Source organism: Halictus rubicundus, chromosome 14, assembly GCF_050948215.1.
Source record: "Halictus rubicundus isolate RS-2024b chromosome 14, iyHalRubi1_principal, whole genome shotgun sequence".
Classification (NCBI taxonomy): domain Eukaryota; kingdom Metazoa; phylum Arthropoda; class Insecta; order Hymenoptera; family Halictidae; genus Halictus; species Halictus rubicundus.
The window spans coordinates 9,901,554-9,925,371 of NC_135162.1; the positions used below are offsets into that span (position 1 = coordinate 9,901,554).

Here is a 23,818-nt window from a genome sequence, read left to right on the forward strand (position 1 = left end):
AGATTTTTTTCTGAAAAATATTTCTCAATTGTCAGTAGTGAACGTAAACAACACGCACGTTTCATCCTGTAATGTACTTCATAACATATCTGAAGCAAATCTGTTACGGTTATTTGCATTCTTCTGATCTGATAGCGAAGATCTAATAAACACTTTGCTCATGAATATTCCTTCGTCCATTATCAATATGGTTATGTATCAACGATGAGAACGGCGATAATGGTATTCTTATTCATCCAATAAACACTTCCATTAGAAAACAATAGAATTCATTAAAAAAAAACAATAGTATTCCCACGGTTCGGTTTGATAGTTTATTGCAGTTCCGACATAAACGCAACCTTAAGCCCCACGCACACGTCGAAAAATATTGCGTGAAAGTCTTTTGTTCTTAATTATATTTCTGATGATGAAACTCTCGCCAACGCATTCGCCACAGTTTTCTGATTAAAACGAGTCCAAGCACGACACAATTCGGAGCACATTTACTTGTTTAATCCGCGATACAGTAGAACCTCTATTATCCGAACCGATCAGTGTTTAGATAGTAGCTGCTGTGTTAGCAGACTATGGCGGACATTCTCTCATAAAACCCTTCGGAGCCTGAAGAAAGTAGGTTGCCAAAGTAGTTGACGAAGTATGTCGATTTAACGGTCAGACATCGTTAACAATAATTGATTTACCAGGTTGAAAATAACAGTAATTCGTAAATTCTTCTAATTGTTTTTTATCCTGAATCACACCTACTTTGTCGTAAACGCCTAAAATCCGCTGTCTAGCGTTAACTTTGGCTCCGGGTCAAAGTAGACCCAGGCTCCGCTGGAAAAGGGTTGGACAGTCAGTACGCAACTAGACCGCGGATTTTTGTGTGAAAATTGTCAAGACACGGAGGCTGCACATTCGTTTCTCTTCCGAATAACTATGATGGGTTGGAAATAATGGTAGGTCGGGATGCCTCGAATTGAAAAAAATGTTTCTTTTCTTTGATCCGTTCATTTTGATCGAATGCACAAAATCCGCAGTCTACACGTAGCCGTTCGCGTCCAGTTTCAACGCGGTCTCGTAAGAAGGCAGACCCTCGTCGACGCCATCTTGCTCGGTGGACTCATTTCGTTCGGCGGATCTCACGGGTGTAGCGGTCAGCCCGAGAAGGCTGGACACCATCGACGGAATGATGGCGCCAGGTGTCTCCGGGCCTTCAGACTTCTTCTCGATGTTGGCTGGCAAGCTGCGATGATCGAAGATCAGGCTGTCGTAGGTCGGCGGCGGTCCTGGACCAGAGTTAGGCGTCACAGGGCATGATTGGACATCGTATATACTGTCCTCGTGGTGTCCCTCCGTGGCTGATTGTCTCTCGCAGCACTGGACAACGAAAAGAACTTGATTAGGCGCTCCTCAATCAGAGGCACAGTAGCGTTGCGTCACATTCTCATCGGGGACCTTTTAACCTTGACACGAGACAGGGTCGAACAGTACTATTGGACCTCCGTGGAAATCGTTTATGCGTTATTTCGCACTCTCGTGGCAACGCGCTCGCCCTGGACGTAAAAAAGCGACAGTGGAATCGTCGGTTCGGATAACAGAGGCTCCACTAAATCGTGAATTAAACGAGCAAACGTGCTCCGAACTGTATCGTGCTCGGGCTCGTTTTAATCAGGAGAACGTCAGCGATGCATCGGTACAAGTTTCATAAAAATATTGCAATTCTACCGATTGTTATTATAAAAAAATTCGCAAGGATCAGACTGCGGATTTTGTGCATTTCTGGAAAAGCGGGTGGGCGCAATGTAAGAAACGTTGTGGGAACGAAACAATTCGAGGATAATTTTCTCGGTTTTCATGAACAAAGATTCGCGGACGTGCAACGAGGAACAAAGCGATGACGTTTCGAAGCAAACGGTGTTTGACGGAGCATGGTCGAGCGGTGTATTTGCCGGCTCGAGTATGTTGAATGAACAAGCCCAAGACCAACGAGGCAGAGGATAACTAGAAGAGTTTCGGTGCGACGATATTGAGGGAACGAGGCACGGATATAAAAGGCGTAAAAGTAGCCGAAGAGAGCCGAGGAATTCCGAGACGAGGCTAATAGTAGCTTGGCACTCGGCCGTTCACTTGCCACTAGTCTAACAGGATCTCGGTGCAGGTGATAAATTTAATTATCCGTGGCCTGATCAGTGGAACAGCACTTGTTAAACATTATTGAGATCCGAGCATTATCGTCGCCGACAAATAATACTTCAGGCTTCCGGGGCAGGGGGGTGGGGGAAGCGTAAAAGGAAGCTTCTCGATTGGTCATACTAATTTCCCTTACAACCACAAACGATTTCACCGCAAATCGAGTAGCGGTGTAGGTACGCAGAAGCGAGAGCCAGTTCGCAGTAAGTCGAAACACCGGTACTATTTTACATTCAATACGGGATGAACGGAGGTATTGAAATTATATATGCCAGAACCGTTGGCAAACTGGTTTCGTTCCGATCGTGTTAGACTAAGCTTCCTTCTCCCGGCCGAGAAAAAAAAAGAAAAAAAAAACTGTGGAAATGTTTTACTGCCGTTTTTAGAGCTTCCGCTTAACGAATCCTAATGAAGTTATACGTTAGCTTCGATTCGATACGCTTCGAGGGGTTCGATCGTAATTCGCCGGATATTGATTCCGACGGGTGGGGACCGTCGCGACATTTACGATGGAGGCCGTCGCGACATTTACGGTAGAGAATGGTTTTTCCGTTCGAACGGGTAGCGTTGATTTTCCCCGTTTGGGGCCGATATAATGCATAGACGCGAATTATAGCTCGCTGAAAGATGACTCACCGCGGCGTGCGCTTCCGTGGTAAACACTTCCAGGCTGTGGACGTCCGGCTCTGCCCTCCAGTATTGCGGATACTCCTGCGGCCGGCTCTTTCTGATGCTCTTGTGACAGCAGTAGCACATCAATGCGACGACTATAATCACGGCGCTTAGCATCGCTCTGAAAAACACGGCGCGCCACGCGATCCAGAGCATAGGTGAGAGACCGGGCGTATATTTAGCGCGCGTCAACCAACCGCGAGACCCAAGACGATCCGCATAACATTATCGGGGCTCAGTCCGCCGTGATATCGGCCTATAAACCACGACTTTTCCGCCGAGGCGGCCCGGAATCCGCGCGACCTCTCCTCGTTGACCCTATTTGGCGCTACACCCCGAGTGCTATCTCTCTCCGTCGAATAGGATCACTTTCGAACTCAAAAATTGAAAAATTGGCGAACGCGCATGAATCCTGGAACGAGTTCGAGGAGTTTGGGACGAATCAGGGGAAACTGAGATAATATCTTTGCTGCCTCTTTGAACATTCGGCGAGCGAGAAACTGTTTTGAAATATTTTATTATTGATTTGAGTTTTTGTTTTAATCAGAACCCCTTCTGAAATTATGCCCAACGGGGTAAAGAAATTTGTCTCCTATTACACAGTGTACATGCAAATAGCTCTTATTTATATATTGTTATTGTCAAATATATTTTAATTCTTTCGTTAAAGTTACCGAAAACGAGCGATTTAAATTCTTTTTTTTTTCGTAATCAGAACGCGATCCCCTTCCACAGTTCTTTCCGACAGAATAAATAAATTTGTCTCGTATTTTATAGCGTGAACAGCTGTTATTTATACAGTGTTATTGTTAAAGGTATTTTAAGCGGGAGTAATTTTGCAATGAGCGGTACGCAGCGTGAAAATTTGCGATTTAATTATTGTTTCGAATCGGAACGCGATCCCCTCCTCCCTAAAATCGCTTCTGAAGCCGCACGCCAGCCTCGAGGAGGAGCCTAACGCCGTTTACTTTGAACTAGACTGTACGAAATCGCTGGCACGGGATGCTACCGAGGAACGACAGAACGTGCTCACGGATCTTTGGTTTATCCAGGTAATTCTTGCGCTTCTAAATTAGCCTAGAGAGTCAGGCGAGAGCCGGCCAATTGTCCCGTTATTTACGAGCTCGCGTGTATTAACCGATTAGGTTTACCGTAACGCAATTGTTCTTGCGATGATCGCGGTGACGTGTACCGTTTCCCTTTTCTTTAATCAACGTTACCCGGTCGTTTCGAGCCGGCCTGTTACTCGGGCCCGCCATTTTTCTGCTCGGCGAGCGGAACGTCTCCGTCTCGAGTTTGCAGAATTTTTCGGACGCTTTTGGACCTTGCAGAAATTTCAAAAATTGCTGAATATATTTTCGATTGATCGGAGAAGACCGTGTGCAAAATATCTGTGAAACTGTACTATGCTTTCCTTCATTTTGGATTTTTTGGAATTGTTGGCGATCGCCTGTGCAATTTTCAGAATTTTTTAAACGCTTTTCGACCGCGCAGAAATTTCAGAAATCGCTAAATTTATTTTAGATTGCTCGGAAAATACCGTATCTATGAAACTATACTATGTCCCCTTGAATTTTGAATTCTTTGGAAATTTTCAGAATTTTTTAAACGGTTCTGGACCGTGCAGAAATTTCGGAAAACGCTAAATTTATTTTAGATTGCTCGGGAAATACCGTGTGCGACATATCTACGAAACTATACTATGCTCCCCTTCAATTTTGAAATGTTTAGAAATTTTATGTACACCTGTGCAATTTTCAGAATTTTTCAAACGCTCTGCAAAATTACCAGAATTTATCATTTTGCATCAATCGGTTAGGACTGTGTGCGAAGTACTCGTGAAACGTGGACACATACTGTACATAATCGTAAAGATAGTACACCTAATTCCAGAGAGATTAGAATCGTCGAATTTGTTTTTAAAAGATCGGTTCCTCGGGTTAATTCGACAGCCTGCTAGACTCTCTCTGCCTCTCTGCACATAACCTAGAGAGTCCGAGTTTCGAATTCGGGAAGTTCGGGTAGTCCGAAGGAGGCACTTAGGCTAATCGAGTTGGCGAGCGTCGTGTTCTCCGGGCGAACGTGCTCGCGATAAGAGAGACTGCGCGTTATCGCTTGTTTCCTTTAGTTTCCGTTGCTTTTGCGGGAAAGGTCGCCGCAGAAATTCCGTGGATCGCGATTGAGACAGAAAAAGAAACCGGTTCCGATGAGTTCAGAGTCGGACCACTACACCGCGCGTGAGCCGGGGACTGGTAGTCGCGGATTACGCTCGCACGATCGATAGATCCCCGGGATCGACAATGGGTTAGGCTATCTACTCACCCGCCCAGAAGAATGTTGACATTCCCATGCAAATCGGTCTCGAAATGGCTCGTCTTGCTGGCCGCGCCGCTCGAAGACGTGGTGACGTTGTATCCCGGCAAGATGGCCACCTCCTCGTCCACGTTTGCGTTCGTATTGTTCCGTTTGTGCAGACCGAGCTGCGTCGCGGTCAACACCGTCATCTTTCGACCGTACGTCATCCTGAAAGGATTTTCGGTCCATCGATCCCCGTTGACATAGGTATACAGTCTTTACTCGATATATGTCACAAATATCTAGCTGATAAATGTCCCAGAACTATCCCCACTGCCGCGGGCTATTGTCCTTTTCGGCAGTGTATCTAAGAACAGTATCTTCTACCCGATATATGTCTCTGGGTAGCGACACGTGTTGCGACATACATCGAGTAGACACTGCGGCGATGAAACTATCCTCTATTTTTCTTGAAGTTTCGATAATTTTTAGTGTCAGGATTTATTTGTGTTGTTGAGGGATTCATAGATTTAGTCGGGGGCGGAACACTCTGAATATGGTCGCGAGAAAGGGCTGGAGAAGTTGGGGTGGGGGGAATACAGTTTTATAAGGGGAGCCCGAGAAGGGACACACTGGAGACCTTTTTTTACTCTCCTTCGATTTTATCGACCACGTCCTTTGCACGAAAAGTCACCCCCAAAGCTAGCACGAGCCACCCCTTACCTTTTCGTCCGTGGATTCGCGCCCTGGGACATATCCAAACGTCGCGAGAACCGTGACATCATGCTCTTATATCGACACCATCCACGATGCATCCCCGGCGAATTTGCATCGAATTATTCGACATTCAATCCTCCTGGGTAGCCTCGGTCGAGACGCTCGTCTCTTTCGCATCCCTCTGCCTGCGCAATTTACGTTTTTCTTTTTATTATAAAAGACAGAGGAGAGTTACCTGATACGGGGGGGGGGGGGGGGGGCTTTTTAATCGATCATAGATTCCACGTAAATAGAAGAAAATTTTGCATTTATTTATTATATAATCAAACTGCACAACTAAAACACAAAATTATTGAAATGATTAAGAGGGGAAGTTTGTTTTTATTTAATTTTTATCTTTCACCATAGACTTGGAAATTTTCATTCTGCATAAAGATCCGCAGTGAAAAGCGAATACACGAGTACCTACATCTCGTTAGTGAAAAATTGGTACGTTTCTTTGCACCTGCCATTTTCGTTTCGTTCCTTTCATGTTTTTTTTGGGGGGGGGGGGAGTGTTTTAAAATAGACTACATAGATACTACAATCGAATGCGTCTGCGTTTCATCTGAAATACAAATTGTATAGTTGCGGCAAATGAATCTTGGCATAGCTGAACCGATACGAACAGTATGAACACGACTATCAGTGAATGGAAACCTCGACCGAAAGAATTTTATGGATATGAAAACACGCTGCACGTCCTAGTTTCGCTCGCATGTTTTCAACGGGGGAACGATCCTGGATACTAGCATACATAATTAATGCCTTGACATAGTATTCAAATATCAGCAACAGTGGTCTATCAAGATTTCGACATGAGCCCGTAGAATTGTCTGTATCGTCGTGCTAATTGTTTTAAATCTGTTGCCTTTAGTTCGCAATTTTTAATGGTCACTTTTTCAAGGTCTTCGATGTTTTTTCTTCGATAGCCTTGTAGAGCATGAAAAGGCGAATCCAACGACTACCACGACCGTATCATTACGATCATTCAGTCTCGAGATATTCGTGTCTGAAAGATAAGCTCTGGATTAAGTTTGACCCTTTCAGACACGAATATCTCGAGATTGAATGATCCGAATGATACGGTCATGGTAGTCGTTGGATTCGTCTTTTTATGCTCTATAGGAATACAGAAGAAAAAACATATGGTGTCACATAAAAAAATACCAATGGCCTTAAAATATTAGAGAATGACTGGGAGAATATTCTTTCCTATATTGCGTACACCACTTAAATAACGCAGATATTCTGTTTAATAGGGGCACTCTGTATGTACATACTTGTTTAATTGCGATCAATACTTTCTTTCCTCGGGATCGATATATGCATTTTTATGGCAGTGCGGTGCACGTTTTTCTCACAGTAATGCTAACTATAAATCGACAGGAGGTTCAGAAACCATCGATCGGCAAACGAAGAAAAATATTTTATGTGTCCGTCGCGCACATAAGCTGGTTAGTCGAACGAAAAGAGCCTCTCCGGAGTTCTTGTGCCATTCGTTTCGGCCTTCGCGGGTATACCATCGATTTCTACCAAGCCTGCTCAATTGACGAAACTTTTAGTCTAGCAGGAAAATGTCGGATAAATTCGTGACGTATAAATGTTAGACTAGTATCGATCGTTCGTGAGTCTGCAATATTTACGACCGTGTCAGAACCGTCTTCGAGCATTATCACGTTGACCTCGAAAATTGGGCGAAGTCGAAGCAACTTGTTTTACAAAAATAAAATTGACAAATTAAAATTTCTGGTGTTAAGCCTTTTACAGACCATAAGTAAATTTGGCACGCTCTATCTGTCAGTGCAGAAATAAATTTTTAAGTCTCGAGAAACAATTCAACATCGAAGCAATTCATGTAACGAAATTGAAAATGCTGCGTTAAAATTTCTGGTGTTAATTACTGTCATTACTGTCATTATTGCAATAGGAATATATATTGTTAATTCCTTTTAAATTCAAATACTAACCTGTCACAATAATATTTTATTCAACATTAATATTCAAATAGTGAACTAAGTGGTACCTACAAATGTGCATCTAGTTAACTATAACCAAGAAGTTCTAACTGCAGCAAAATTAGTAAACAAAATGCTCCCCATAACCGATCAAAAATCGAACAGCTTTGCAGCATAATTGCTCGGATCCGTTCAAACGATCGATCACTATGAAGACTCGTTTATCCACTTGACTGGGCGTACTGTGTCCGCGAGAATCCTCTCGATCCCGTAGATCACTTTGAAACCTGCTCGACCAGGGTGCATTCACACTCGTTAGAACGCTGAACGGAGAATCAATCAATTACACAACGAACGATACTAATTCCGCAAATCGATCCTCCGGTTTCAATCACTGCGCAACGATCCGATCGCCTATGGATCGTCGGAAAAACCGATCGCGAGATATCCCGTTTCTGTGTTCCGGTCCATTCGTTTCGAGCTGATTCATCGAGCATGATCGGAGCATGATCGTGTAGAATACGTACGCGGGTTTCCACGATTTCCGCGAGTTTCCGATCGGCGTTTTCACCGGTTCCGCGCGTCCTCTATTGCCGCGATGGACGCCGGGCTCTCGATCGGGTTCGCAGGATTTGCTGGTCGCGCGGAACTCTGTAGAAAATTTTGTTTCGAATTCGGCCGATCCGCTCCGGCAACCGTTTCGTTTCGCACTATTACCGTTGGTCATATTATGCGCGTTGCCTGGCTACGCCACACACGCGATTCCAGGCGTCGCGACGCCGTTGCCGACCCGGCGCACGCCGCGAGGCGTCGCGACGCTTTGCAAAGCCAGGACGAAGCGGGATAGCCGACCACTGACGTGGAACTAGGACGAAAGCAGGGACGAACAGGGCCAAGGTGTGCACACCGACCAGCCGTAGAGGATTAGGCCTTCGATATCTTCCCTTACTTAGCCCCCTCCCACCCCCCGCCCCCGCCCTTTATCCTTTCGAAACGGTATCAATCTAGGACAACGACCAACCTTTGCGATTTCGTTCAGTGACCGTAGCCTGCCACCACCGAAATTGAAAAAGTCTTAATGCAATATTCACAAGCTCCATATTTTGAACAAATTTTTATGCACGTCGATTGGTAACCCTTCAAGCCTTCAAAATCTAAAATATCCGCCATTTCAGATAATTATACGCACAGGAACATCACTCTGAAGACGAAATTCAGGAATTCAATGTGAAACCAATTCCTTTTGAATTAATGTTCTATACAGGCTGACCTTGAAATGAGTGATTCCCGAGGTCATTTCAAGTAACTTTTTCCTTTACGAAAACGTTCTCCGAGGCTCCGTTCAGGAGTTATCAACGAAAAACACGGACCAATCGGAACGCGGCTACAGCAGACGGACTCCGCCCCGGCGACGGACTCCGCCTCTTTCCAGCTGCGCGCGGCGTTCATTGACCGAGGCGGAGTCCGTCCGCTGCAGCCGCGCTCTGATTGGTCCGTGTTTTTCGTTAATATCTCCGTAAGAAAGCCGCGCAGAACATTTTCGCAAAGGAAAAAGTTGCTTGAAATGACCTCAGGAATCGTCTCTTTCAAGGAAGCGTATTTGTGGGACTTTCAGAATGTAAGCTTTGAGAAGGGTTTTGAAAAAATGTCTATAACAAATACTAGATTTCTTATGGACCATCTTTTATCACTACCGGGCAGTAATTGTTGAAAAATCCTACAAAAATCAAGTTCAAGCATGCTTGCTTTGTTTGTACGAACTTCTCTGGAGTTGTTACAAGTTGAACTGGCGCGATTTGCTCCCGCCAGAACTATTTCGATAGTTTCCGGAGCGATCGCATAAGCGAACGTTTAGTTTGTTCGATTCGATCGTTCTCGAGCATTAAGCCGATCGAATCTCGACCTACTTGCTCGCATCTAACTAAATCGGAGTCGAGCTTCACGCGGATCGAGCGGCTTCGGGGAAGCTTGAGCTTTTCAAGCCATTCGGGGAATCGATCGTTTTATTCGATTAAACATTCTCAACTTCCCGCGAACTATGCGGGGTTCAATTAGCGTACAACAAACGTGGCGTCTCTCCTACGTTTAGCCAATGAGTTTCGGAAAAGGAGGGAATTTTCTCCGAGGAAACGACCGTCACGAAGTCATTTTCTGGTACATGCTGAAGGACTATCATTACGCTCACACGTGTGCTCGTGGGACACACGTTACATGACTCACGGACGGGTGCGAGACTTTTGTGCAATTAGGTCTCGCGACCCCCCAAGGCGTACCGTACAATTCTCGTGCTCGCGAAAATAATTCGTGGTTTTCGGCCGAGCGAGGATAAAGATAAACGCCTAAGTTTATACCGGGTGTCCCACTTTAATTCGTTCACGCGATCACCCTACCGAACTGTTCATTATTTTAGAAAATTTTTCGAATCGAACTTGTCTACTCGATATATGTCCAAAACGCGGGTCTAGCCAGAGACAAATATCGGCCAGGAGATACTATTCTTTAAAGGGACAGCGAAGCTCTAGAGGCGACCGAGGTCTCTCGAGCTTAGTTCCGGGACTTTTATCGGCTAGGCATCTGCGACATATATCGAGTAAATATCACTGAACCGTGCTAGCAGTAGTATCGGGCCACACAGTGTACACGGGGACAGATTGTTGAAAGATAATTTCAGATTACATTGACCACGAACAGCGAAATGATCGATAAGTACCTCCATTTTCATATAATATGCTTCACGACTATAAGTTATACGGCCATCTTAATTGTATTCCGATCGATACCGGCGTTAGAGAAGCTCGCGAACACGTTTAACTAAAAACTTGTTATACAAACTCCCATTTGGTTCCCGGGCTTTGCAATGAAAACTAATTTTTATTAACACTAGGTTCACTAAAAATCACTATTCTACATTATTTTATAAAAACATCAAGAATTTATCTATCGAAATTTTTAGCTGTTCCTTTTTACAGTACATACCCAAAGAAATCAATTTTTCGAATAATTTCCCATGTAATTGTAAATTGAAAAGATTATATTCCGTCATTTTGGCGAGCTCGTTAAATTGAAATTTCGTGAAAGGGAGATAGATCGTTGAATAAAATATGGCAATTAAAAATTATAGGAAAATGACAGCAGTAGCAAACGCGCGTTAACTTGTACCGGGTTTAGGCGTTCTGGATAATATTGTTAATTAGTCGGGCGGCTATCGAACGCAATCAAAAGCACAGAGTTCGGTTTTCCACCCTTCTCTTAGCGAGCGTAACACGGTACGCGTCGCGACGGCCGTGTCTGCATAAAATTACCGTGAAACTTCCGCTTGTCCTTCGAGTCAATTTATCGTGCAGCTTGTCTGAATCGATTCGCGGCCGGCAGTTGTTCGTTAACACGAAAACTTTAGTCTTTCGATACGCAATACCGCCGGCGGCGAGTTAGTCTCGGTCTGTTTGAGCCGAACTGCGGAACAACTTGGTGGTCGATGTGTGCAGTATCGAGGCATGGCGACCCGTTTGCCACGGGGCCGAGAAACCCCATCGAATTCGACGTCTTCCTCGCGAATTGTGCCAAAAGGTATCCATCACGTCGCCTCCTCAAGCCCCGGCGACACCTCGTCGACAGTGAAACAAAATTAGAGTGATCAGAACCAGTGAATGAAGACTTGACCTTCCGACGGAGACGCCTGGGTCCATCTCGACCCAGAATTATCAAAATTTATGCACAGCTTTGGCAATTAAACTGAATGCATTGGGTCCTGAAAAACATATTTAAAGAAATTATTAATTAAACCTGTAAACGAACACCGTCAATTATGGATAATTATAAAAAGTGTAGTTAAAAAAGTGAAAAAAATCGCACATCAATTTTTAAGGCGTCGTTGTAAAGAGGTGAATTCGGTCTTCAAATTTATGGTAGATTCGTTCCGCAAAAAATTTTTTAATATTTTTACAGAGGTTTCAATTTGTAGCGCTTTCGGAAAAATGAGTCTCCGGTTTGGTTTCTCGTCTGCTATATCGTGTAAGAATATTTTGGAGGAAAACGCATAGTGGTGCGCGAAAGTAGAATCTTCAGGCTTTAAAATGAGCCCAAGTTTATTGCTGGGCGATTGTTTTTTAGGAAGTTACAGCAGGTTAAATATCGTCGGTCTGTCGAGAATCGCAAAATTCACTTTGCGACAGGTTGTGAGTGATAGCGTGAATTACATTTCGTAAGAATTGTGCCGTAAAAGGCAGACGTCTGTTAGTCTCGTTTCGGGCAATCATTGCGCAATGATCGAACTGCATTGCGAAACGAGAATGTCGAGCGTCTCCGGAAAAATCTAGTTATGGGTGATGTGGCAAAAATTAGTCGACCGAACAAATCAATCGTCTGCCACTGTAATTAAGACAATGTTACAATATGTTACAAAGAATCTGAAACTTAACAAATTTTGAAACAAAAGTTGTCACCATGAAACATAAAGTATAAAACGGACGAAAGACTTGGAGAATTTTAGAATTTTCAAATACATTCGTTAATATTTTTAATGTATCCATTTTTTTCACGACACCTTATGCTTTTTCTTAGATATTCTTGTAGAGCACGATAAGACGAGTCCAACGAGTACCAACACCATACCGTTACGATCATTCAATCTCGAGATATTCGTGTCTGAAAGATAAGGTCTCGATTAGGTTCGTTCCTTTCAAACACAAATATCTCGAGATAGACTGATCGTAAGGGTATGGTGTTTGTACTCGTTGGATCCGTCTCTTCATGCCCTTCAAGAATATTGGAAAAGTGGAAGCTGCTAACTTAATAACACTCCATTCGGTAACGTAATCACTTATTTACAAATGTAGCAAAATAGTGTAGGAGTGGGTGACTTTATGCTACGAACTTCTGAACTTTGACATAGCTCCACATGTAAAGAGTTAATAACTTTTACGTTGGAAAAGTGGTCGCATGCCGTGCAAATGATTCGATTTACGAAACAGCAGGTGTAGCATTCGCTAGGACGAAGCCATAGGAGCCATACTAAATCTGTTTAGACTTCGAACAGTCTAAACCCCCAGCCCTGAATCGAACTTGATGGTTTCCCTGTGCATCAAACAGAATTAACGCCTCCGTGAACCTTAAACACGACAAAGCTCAACCGTAATTCTCAATGTTAGTGTAAAAGTAGAGTGGAAAAGAAGCTCATCGATGACTATGCGGATTTTCCGCATTGATATCGTTTACGTGCACGCGAGATGCGACAACGTAAACATCTTACGCCAACGCTTCGCGACACCCTCCCGCGAACTTCTTGGAATTCTCGGCGAAAGCTTTCCTTCAGTAAAGCAATAAATTATTTATCGCGTGATAAACACCTCACTTCGTTATGGCACCCTTCACGCGAATTTCTTAATTCTGCATGTCTCACTTTTACAGAGAAATAAAACAGGGTGTCTCAAAAATATATTTCCTTGAAGGGGATGATTCCCGAGGTCATTTCGAGTAACATTTTCCTTTGCGAAAATGTTCTACGTGGCTTTGTTTAGGAGATATTAAGGAAAAACATGGTCCAATCGGAGCGCGGCTACAGCGGACGGACTCCGCCTCGGCCAATGACAACGCCGCGCGCAGCGGGACCAAGGCGGAGTCTGTCTGCCGTAGCCGCGCTCTGATTGGTCCGTGTTTTTCGTCAATATCTCCTTAACGGAGCCGCGTAGAACAATTTCGTAAAGGAAAGAGTTGCTTGAAATGACCTCAGGAATCAGCCCTTCCAAGGAAGTACGTTTTTGGGACTCCCTGTAGAAATCTATCCAAAAAATCTTGAAAAAAAGAATAGTGGACAGGCCTACGTTGGTTACCTTATAGTGCCTGAATAATTTCCGTATGTTAGGGAGACCTAACTTTTAGCAGGCGATTAATATTTTCGTGCGTCATTGTAATTTCGAATGTTCGGTTTCAGACTCGCCAGAATGATGGGTAGCGTGCCCAGCGGATGGATGAGGAAGGTTCTCCTCTTCCTGGTCCTGATGACTGGGGTGTTGCTCATAGCGATGTACGCACACGCGCCACCCCTCGTCTCTCTGCAGCCATTCTCGTCTCGCCGGTAAGTGTCATCATGCTGGATTAAATCGAACCATGAAACTCGCTCCTCGATCCTGCAATCGTTCACTGAAGATTCCGTAAGTTGACCACCGCGCCTCGATTATTCCGATTCGAAAATAAAAGAATTTAAAAAAACAAAAAAGAAAGAAAGTAAGATTGCAACGGAGCAAAGAAAAAAAAGAGTCCGAAGAGTCATGCTCGATCGGCCAAAGAACCCTCTCAGCGTATCCCAAACACCTTCCTCTCTCTCTCTCTCTCTCTCTCTCTCCTCCAGCGATCATTCTCACCCGACCACCTTAACTTTGGTTACACGCCATCTCTTTCTCTGTTTCTTTTTTTTATTTTTTCGTTAATTACCTCGCATTCCCCGACGACTCGGCGCGCATCAAAGACTGAAGGAGTTGCAACGAGGCTTGGTTACATTCCTGGTCGGTAATGAAAGCACGAAGAGACCCGAGGAACGGCTCTACGAGTATCTGGAAGAGCCTAGGTAACATTCCCCTCTGCCGGAGGGGGTGAACACCAGTACTTGCTAAAGCTTCCTTTGTTCCTTGAAAACACACGCACACAATGGAAAACAACAAGTCCTCGCGATCTTCGGATCATTTCGAAAACAAAAGATAAGCTTTTCGACTTGGTCGAGCCCGTTTCTCTTGCATGATATGTACAACGCTGATCTTAGAACCTTCTTCATTCTAGAACCTCTCTCGAAATGTTTGACTCTTGTCCCGTTGTCGATCGTCTCTTTTATCGAACTTTCATCCTCGTTTCTAACATCGTTCCTTCTGGATTTTCGATTTTCCTAATCAACTGGAGATCTATAGTTACGGATAATTGTGTAAGTCTAAAATGTACATTTAAGTGATCCTAGGCCACTTTCTCCCGATATTTCAAGGTCATCAATATTTTTTTTGACGATACCTTATATTTTTTCATAGATATTCTTGTAGAGCACGAAAAGACGAATCCAACGAGTACCAACACCATACCGTTACGATCATTCAGTCTCGAGATATTCGTGTCTGAAAGGTAAGCTCTGGATTAGGTTTGTTTCTTTCGAACAGAAATATCTCCTGACTGAATGATCGTAAGGGTATGGTGTTTGTACTCGTTGGATTCGTCTTTTCATGCCCTACAAGAATATTGAAGAAAATGTATAAGGTTACGAAACTTTTGAACATTCTATTTATTAATTGCATAAATTAATGTGGTCCTACTAGAAAATTAATGACTTCGTGAAGAAGGAAAAAATAACACATACATAAATTGAACAAAGACTTTATAAAATGTAGCTTCCACTATGAACTTTTGGAAAATTAACAGAGAATAAATAAAATGAAAGCAGTCTAAAAATTCTGGATCGAAAGAAACGTTTGTATTTGTGAAGGGTTTAATTATTTCACCAAAGGGAAGGAAAAATACGAGAATACATTAAACAATTCTTGGAAAAATGTGTGATAAACAAAAACCTTTTTGCATATACTCTTAACGAATCGATAATGTTAATCAGATCGGTCACGCAATAAAAATATCTTTCCACGTATCATTTAATGCAATCTCGTGTAATGAAAACACCGTTATCGTATTTCTAGATTATGTTCGTGAATCGTACAGCAAATGATCGTTTTATCAGGGATAAATGTATCACCGGGTTGTAAGATTTGTTGCGTTCCGTTCGCACAAACGTTTTCGATTGGGAACGGCGTTGCTTTAACTCGTTTAATCCCCCCTATCTAGAACGTCCTCGGAGAAAAATTAATTCTCATAAATAAAACTGCAGTCGGGGATAGCAGTCTCATGAATACTTATCGCCGCAATTTTATCTGAACAACAGCGGCATTGTACACCTATATGTTTACGCGTAAAACAATCACCGCGTAGTTTTTTGTCGCGAGCGATTTATTCGATGCTTTTCTATTTACAGTGTTTACTCTATATATGTCCCAAACGCCTGTCCGATAAAAGTCCCAGAACCATCCCCACTGCTGCGGAGTATACCACAGTGAGGGGCCATGATACATTTAGCGTGGATCAAAGAATCTCCTGGCCGATATATGTTCCTGACAAGACCCGCGTTTTGGACATATATCGAGTAAACACTGTACACTTTCCAACTTTTATCTCCCGTTCTGCGAGTGTCCACAGTGTGCACATGTGATCATACCTAAAGTTTGCATGGTGTATCTTATCTCTGCGTTCACAAAATTCGAAAGGAGATATCAACAATCGCAGTTGCTCCATTCATACTTTCCTGTTTCATACAATATTCATAGTTTGTGCTTCCTTCTCAATGCAGCACTGAGTTACGCTCGGCTCGTTAATCATTTTCCGCCGCTGTGTATCCGTGAATATACAATATACAATACAATACATATATATATATATTTTTGTTAACAAATGTCTGCAGCTTCTGTATGCCGTCCTCTGTGCTTTCCTTTCGTATACTCTATTACTTCTTTAGCGTGTAAGCTATTCTGTACAATAATCTACAAACGAAAGTCGATTAACCCTTCGACGGCGGTGCCTGGGTCTATTCTGACCCGGAGCATCAAAATGGTCATTTATGCAATCTCCGGCAATGAAATAAATAACTGTTGGTACAGAAAGTACCTAAAAAAAAAAAAAAATTAATAATTAAAGCTATAAACGGACCTAAGCATCGTCAATTTGTACAAAATGGCCGGTCGTTCGGGGGTTAAGGAAGATTGATGGGCACTTGGGCCTACTGGGAAAGATACTTGATCGATTAAATGTGTATATGTTTATTTGTTTATGCGACACCTACTTGCTGGGGAATGTGTTAATAACATCAGCTGTTCGCGACTGTGCTCAAGTGCCCGGGAAGCTTCCGAAGGATTTTCGATTATTCGGATCGCTCGTTTCACGGGAGATTCATTAACAAAATGACACGGTATGTCCGTGGACAGTCTTAAGACGTTTCTATTCTGCTCGGGGGGTGAGTACAGGACATTCCAGAGCCCATGGTCATGGGCATGTGTGGCTGGTCGATGCGAGAGGAGAGCCGTGAGGTCGTCCCGTACATCGTTGGCGAGCTGCATCGCCCTTTGCGGTGGCAACACTCGGCTACTTTGGCCCAGGCCGACTGGCAACACCCTCCTAGGTGAAGACAGCGTGGTCATACACTACCAGCAAATAGAGTTTGCCACCGTGAACACCAGCGACCAGGAAACGAAGAACCTGTTGGAGCACGCGAAGGATATTTTCATCGGTGAGAACAAACCGAATTTGTTTAATGCACAAATCAGTTCCCTTCGCGCGACCATTATCGTCACAGTAGTGCCCAAATATACGTGAAAATGAGCAAGCCAAAATATCGCTCACATCGTGCGCAAATACTTTTTCTTGGTCCTTTGTTAGCCTCGAACGTGGAGAGGGATGGAGAAAAGTGGGCATAACTTTTTTCACTTAAATTATTTTTCAACGGAACTTTCACGAACAGACTCGTCGCATTTTTCCGATTAAAACGAGCCCAAACACGGCGCCGTTTGGATCGTGTTTGCTCGATTAATCCACGATTTCATGGAACCTCGATTATCCGAACCGATCGTTTTACCGACACATTTGTGACATGTTTCGTGATTAGAATGGCACCGTCTGTGGTGGGGATAAAATTGTCACGGTTACGGTAGCCAGGTTCGCGACAGTTACGGAGACAGTACCGAATACAAAACCGAATTTCTTTCAGGAAACGTCAGGAGCCTGGTGAAGGTAGCAAACGCGAAGAGCCGGTCCGGGGTGGACACTTTCGTGATTTATCTGAGCGCCGGGAACGGCCGAGCAGTGGGGCCGGGCTTGGACACCGACGAGTCCTATACCCTGGATATAGTGCACAAGGGAAAAGTCCTGGAGGCGAAGATCACCGGGAACAGTTACTTCGGGGTTAGACACGGCTTGGAGACACTCGGACAGATGATCTGGTGGGACGAGATCGCCGGAAGGGAGGGCGCGCTTCGAGTGTTATCTCGCGCCTCTGTGGAGGACAAGCCGGCGTTCCCTTATCGGGGATTGCTGGTCGATACCGGAAGACAGTTCTTCCCGATCGAGAGGCTGAAGAGGGTGATCGACGGAATGGCCGCCTCCAAGTTGAACACATTCCACTGGCACCTGACCGACTCGCAGAGTTTCCCGTTCGACTCGGTCCAGTTCCCGGAGATGGCCAGGTGGGGCGCCTATAGCGGCGATCAGATATACACGCCCGACGACGTGAAAGATCTCGCCGATTATGCGAGGATCCGGGGCGTCAGGGTGCTCGTCGAGATCGATTCGCCAGCCCATGCCGGCGCCGGATGGCAGTGGGGTGAGTTCGCGATTCGCGTTCGCCTTGGAAACATACCTAAGAGCCTATATCCCGCGACCCTGAAGAGCATAATTATCATCCCGGCGTTAAATTAATTTTAGCAATGTCAGGAACCACTGAAGAACCTAGTCCTCGATACGTTTGTTTCAGGGACAGAGTACGGGTACGGGGAGCTGGCACTGTGCGTCGATCAGCAACCATGGTCTTCGTACTGCGGCGAGCCTAACTGCGGCCAGCTGAATCCGATCAACGAGCACTCCTACAGAATATTAGAGGGTCTGTACCGCGAACTGCTCGACCTGACAGAGATCCGGGACATCGTGCACTTAGGGGGCGACGAGGTGAACCTCGACTGCTGGGCCCAGTACGGGAACATCACGGCCGCGATGCAGGCGCAGAACATGACCGATCATCACGCGATGTGGGCCGAGTTCGAGACGAAGATGCTGCAGAGGTTGGTCAAGGCGAACCGGGACGAGACACCGAAAGCGGTGATCCTCTGGAGCTCCCCGTTGACCAAGAGGCCCTACATCACCATGCACTTCGACCCGAAGATTCACGTGATCCAATCATGGGGAGGCAGCAACTGGCCAGAGACACCGGAACTGTTGGAGGATGGGTTCCGTGTGATCGTCTCGCATGTTGACGCTTGGTACCTGGACTGCGGGTTCGGAAAGTGGAGGGAAAGTGGGGAGGCTGCATGTGGAGAGTATCGTACCTGGCAGACGGTCTACAATCATCGTCCATGGAGGGACTATCCCCAACAGCACCTGAATCTTGTTCTCGGCGGTGAGGCTGCCATCTGGAGCGAGCAGACCGGCGACGGTTCCTTAGGTCCTCGACTATGGCCTAGGGCTTCAGCTCTCGCCGAACGACTATGGTAGGTGTTGGAACTGTCAGTTTGTCAAGTGTCCTGGTGAGATGGGGACATGGTCCCTGAAAGGATACTATGTAGCACAGGCCTGGGCACGGTGGTGCCTTTCAAACGCTCGCTTGCCCCACCAACCTCGCTTTCATGCAGCGCGCATATTCGTCCCGTTCGCTGGTGCCCCGTGTCTTTTCTGACCCACCGTGCGTACCTTCGTTGCTGCTCGCGACAGGCGAAGCGGGTCCTTTCTCCGCGGTAACGGCGCTTGCTGGAAGGGGACGGTAGTGGGCGCTACGTCATCTCAATTGAGATAAATGTGCCCAGGCCTGGTGTACCGTGTGATGTCAATGCGTAAACATTGGGACTACGGGAGCGTCAGAGGTGGCGGACCTAGCGGTAGACTCCTCTTGCCCCCGTGCTGTCCCGGGACTCTTCCTCTCATCTCACTAGACCTCCAGTACTAGAGGAGTCAAACTGCGTCTTTTTAATAGGATGACAATTGACGCGAGACATTTCTGTACACAGGAGCGACCTGCCAACGAACGGTTTCACAACGGACGAGAGCGTGTACACAAGACTGGCCAGCCACGTGGAGCTTCTGACGAGCCGGGGATTGAAAACGGAAGCGATGTGGCCGCAATGGTGCTCCCAGAACCCAGGGAAATGTCTCTGACCGTTCGTCAGTCCGAATCTGATCACCGAGTTCAGTTGGTATCGTATGCGTGGCTGCTATGAGGCCCAATGAGGCGGCTATGGCGGGTTCACCTGGGCCACGTTCAAGGTCACCAGGCATTGTGAACAGTATACACGTAACACCCTGATCAGGGTGATGCCGTCTCGAGGCACCGAGCCCATGGCGCGCAGCACTGTAGATGATGTCCTCACAAGCTGGACCGTGTCGTATTCGTCACAGATTGCATCAATCCTGGAGTGCCACCTGGTCGTCGTCAAACGGTGATGTAAGATCGTCGAAGAAGGTGATGATACCGTCGAGGAATACATGATCCAATGGACCGTAGAAGAACGGGACAGCTTAACCCATAAGATCCTTCGCTAGGCTTATCTTTATTACCTGTGCGGAGTGTCATCAATGGACTGCGGATTTTATGCATTCCTGACAAAAATTGGTAGCTGCAATTTTGGAGAGTAGAAACATTAAACGAATCGAAGAGTATCCATTACTTTTGTCCTGCCAACAGTATTAAAGGAAGAAACAATTTTTATTCGGCCCCGGTACCTTGTAATCTCTATTTTGCGTAAAGATCCACAGTCTAATCATCAATATCCAATCCAATGGACCATAGAAGAACCGAAAGATCCTTTGCTAGGCTCTCCTTTGCTACCAGGACCTTGCGCAGAGTATCATCAATTTCCCCAATCAAACTCCCCAAAGTTGTATTCGATGGTGGCAGCGGAAGTCCACTTTGTGATTGATTTGCGCCACGTGGAAAGTCACTATTAGCCGTCGTAGCTTCCACAAAGGTTATGCCAGTTTCCTGACACGACGCATCAACCTTAACCGTGCTCACGAAGTTCCAGGGAATCCAGCCTAATGGACGTCAAGCTGGAGGATGCATCGGGTGTGAGAGAGACTAGGTCATCCCGAACTATCATTCACCATCACGGACAGGGGACTTTCAAAGCGGATGACCTATTGGAAGAGATCAGTACTTAGAACCCTAGTGTAATACTGCATACTACATTCTCTGAAGCTAACGATCTTCCTGGCCTGATGTAGCCTGATTCCACGCCTGGAGTCCTCACTCAACGCCGCTCAAGAATAAGGGTACTCAGCTTATGTCGTTCAGAACACTATCCTTTGATCCACCGTACAACAATGGAAGCTGCTTACACCGAACGAACCATGTAAGCTGTAAGATGTAAGATGTAAGCTGGATTAACGAGAGATTTGGCTAGTCTACTTTTGCGCCAGCAATGTTGGAGTTGTGATACCGGTGATCATTAACTTCTACCTAGATACCTACGCTCATCCACTTAAAAAAAGCATTATGGTGTTCATGAAACTGCGTTCCTCGACGCCCGTCACCTTCTGCAGCTCCTTCGACGGCTCCGATTCATCAGCTAATTGCATCTACTCCTCTAAGAATTCATTCTTGTCGCCTCTGGAGCCTAGTTCAGCAAGCCTCGGCTACCAAGCTTGAGATATACAAATCAGATGTCTCACATCGGAGGTTCCCATTCTTGGACTCACTCCTTGAAGATGTGACAACGAACACTCCAGATGAGCAGGTCTATGAAGACTCGAGCGGTCGGGACAATCACAACACTGCGGCTGATCAGGAGACATAATCGGTCGTCCAACGCTAAAATTGTCAAGCTGAACAATAAGAAAGTAGACTAACAAGTTGAACAATAAGAAAGTAGACTAACAAGCTGAACAATAAGCGTTTAGGGGCGCAGGAAAGCGACGAGCCATCATCAAGAGGCAGTCCAGGTGGCACCAGTAGGCACCGACTACCAGTCAGACTGATCCCTTGGTAGCGAAAGGTTGGAACGACGTCTAGATCATTAGCGGTTTACTTAAAAAAAGAAAAAATGAAAAAAATGAAAAAAAAAAAACAAAACAAAACGACGGCGGGAAGGAATTAATCGAGCGTTTCTCTGTTCTGCCACGGAGACGAAGGCACAATTCGTTCCAAACACGATTTTTTTTTCTCTTTTTTTCTCTCACTCTCTCTCTCTGTCTCTGTCTCTGTCCCTGTCTCTGTCTCTGTCTGTCTCTCTCTCTGAAGAAACGAACGATACTTCGAGGGACACTACGATACGAATTAACGTCAATTCGAGGATTCGCGGGGGAGCCTCGCGGAACGCCTTTTGCCGTAGCTCGATGCCATACTTTTCGTTTGAAGTGCCTTTCCAATTGTAATCTTACACGCGCACGATGAAGAAAAGAAGACTTCGTTCGTCGCACGAATGACAAACACCACACCGTTCCTAAAAAACAGTTCTCGGGAATGGCCGCAGCCGAGACCGCGTGCGCGCGCGCGCAGCGCGTTGTCGTCCTTGTATTTAGAAGAAAGAAAAGAAGAAAACAGGAATCGAAAGAAAGAAAGAAAGAATAAAAAAAAAACAGGATCGTCTTTAGCTAAGCTCTCTCTCTCTGCCCTCTGGATCATCTTTCAGAAGGCAGGATAAACGGGTCCCCTTTCCAAGGGCGTCCGAATTAAGTTTCAGATCTTTTATTGTACCTATATGACATGGTCGACCTTTATTGAGAATTTTAAAGATTTTTAAAAAGAACCTATTTAGCGGGGCGGAAAAAAAGAATGGCTATTCGAGATTTGGTTCTAGAGACTGAGGAAAATCGCCGGCGAGTTATGATTATTGAGCGGACCGTTCGAAGATAGTTGCTAAGATTTGTTGGACTACTTTTACGAGGAAAATCCGTCTTACGAGGAGGGGAAAGTGGTGTAATGGCCTTAGGAAATTTATTGGAGGTCCTAAATCGTAATGCTTCAGTTAGAGACATCACGGGAAGATGTTCATCGGGATGAAGTTTTGACGACACCCCGAGAGAAATAAATAATCGACAACAACGGTATCAGAGGGAAAAGAGCCTCTTCCTTGTTTTACCATGGAGGTACCATTTCGCCGAGCAGTCGGGGTTAAGGAAAATGGCGGCTGTCCGCCCAGACTTCTCTTTAAACTGCCAGATTTGGGTCCTAAAGAAAGATTTGCAGAGGTTTTGTCAGAGGGTGACGAAAAAACGGTAACGCGGCAGATTCGCTCACGTTTATACTCATAATTGTTGCGAAGCCCGGTTAGAACGTTGACAGGAGAGAATCGTCAAAGAGGAGCCATTGTCGCATAATAATCCAGCACCGATTGTCTATTCTAATAACAGGTCGTAGAACGGAATGCTATAACGTCCGGATTGGCGTGACGATTTAATTACGGAATATTTGCGAAATTGTAAACGATTGTACCATTTTTTGTTTTGTTTCGTTATTGTTGTTGTTGTTGTTGTTGTTGTTGTTGTTGTTGCTTGTACCGAACACGTAACACACAGTTGAAACGAACCGACGTCAATTTTTAGAACGTAAACAAATGGCTCTGGATACACGGTTTAATGCAGCTTGCAGGTTTCAATTTCGTTGCGTTAATCCGTGGCTTATTGGATTCGTCTCGAGGATCGAGACACGGCGTCAACGTGGAATAAACAATACGGCCTACCACGATCGATAGACTTGTAAATACGCGATCACTCTTTGGACGGGCGGGAGCAGCGGCGACCCAACGATTACATATTGTAGCTAATTAACGAAATCGAAGACGCTAGCTAGCAGGATGACGAACAGATCGTCTGTACTTACTGACACTTACCGACATCGATGGCTGTAAAATGGAAGTGTGATTTTTAAGCACGATCTCGTGCGATCCGACGCGTCAGATCATCCGCCATGCTGGCCGGATCACCTGTCTAAGCTGTTTCTTGCGGTTTTTTGAATGAATTTTAGTCGGCGACGTGTGCAGAAATTTGGCGACACGCCTCGCGACATTGCGTGAGATTATTATGGTACTGCGAGATCGCATGCGGATGATTTTGCGAATTGATCCACGAACAATACAATCCGTTGTAAAGTGTGGTTGGTGTAAGTTTAACATAAAAGAAATTTTGAATACAACCCGCTTGTTGAGACCTCATTCTTCTCTCCCTTCAGTTAAATGCTAATCGCCTTGAGC

General features: G+C 45.2%; 2 protein-coding genes and 1 long non-coding RNA gene across 8 annotated transcripts in view; 2 read left to right on the plus strand and 1 right to left on the minus strand.

The window, feature by feature from the left end:
* Fdl (fused lobes) overlaps nt 1–20,278 on the plus strand; it is a 31,414-nt gene extending 11,136 nt beyond the window's left edge. Inside the window, exons 1-8 of one of the 6 annotated variants that reach the window (XM_076800283.1) lie at nt 2,870–3,005; nt 3,826–3,899; nt 13,786–13,929; nt 14,320–14,418; nt 16,895–17,157; nt 17,635–18,246; nt 18,397–19,126; nt 19,640–20,276. In XM_076800283.1, the coding sequence (XP_076656398.1) occupies nt 3,850–3,899; nt 13,786–13,929; nt 14,320–14,418; nt 16,895–17,157; nt 17,635–18,246; nt 18,397–19,126; nt 19,640–19,787 (2,046 nt within the window). In that variant the 5' untranslated portion in view covers nt 2,870–3,005; nt 3,826–3,849 and the 3' untranslated portion in view covers nt 19,788–20,276. Of the gene's footprint in view, nt 1–2,869; nt 3,006–3,825; nt 3,900–11,239; nt 11,424–13,785; nt 13,930–14,319; nt 14,419–16,894; nt 17,158–17,634; nt 18,247–18,396; nt 19,127–19,639 lie in introns of those variants that run through there. The other 5 variants (XM_076800282.1, XM_076800281.1, XM_076800285.1 and 2 more) reach the window with 5 other exon arrangements.
* S-cup (spermiogenesis-related protein stanley-cup) lies at nt 974–8,699 on the minus strand. The gene is made up of 5 exons (XM_076800317.1): nt 8,384–8,699; nt 5,866–6,044; nt 5,170–5,370; nt 2,812–2,968; nt 974–1,362 (listed from the first exon to the last, which is right to left on the minus strand). Exons 2-5 carry the CDS (start codon nt 5,955–5,957, stop codon nt 1,024–1,026), a joined length of 789 nt encoding a protein of 262 aa, XP_076656432.1. The 5' UTR covers nt 5,958–6,044; nt 8,384–8,699; the 3' UTR covers nt 974–1,023.
* A 432-nt stretch (nt 20,279–20,710) lies between the features above and the next one.
* On the plus strand, nt 20,711–23,760 carry LOC143361066 (uncharacterized). The gene is made up of 2 exons (XR_013083405.1): nt 20,711–21,835; nt 21,868–23,760. It is a non-coding gene; the product is annotated as an uncharacterized LOC143361066 (long non-coding RNA).
* Nucleotides 23,761–23,818: the final 58 nt, after the last annotated feature.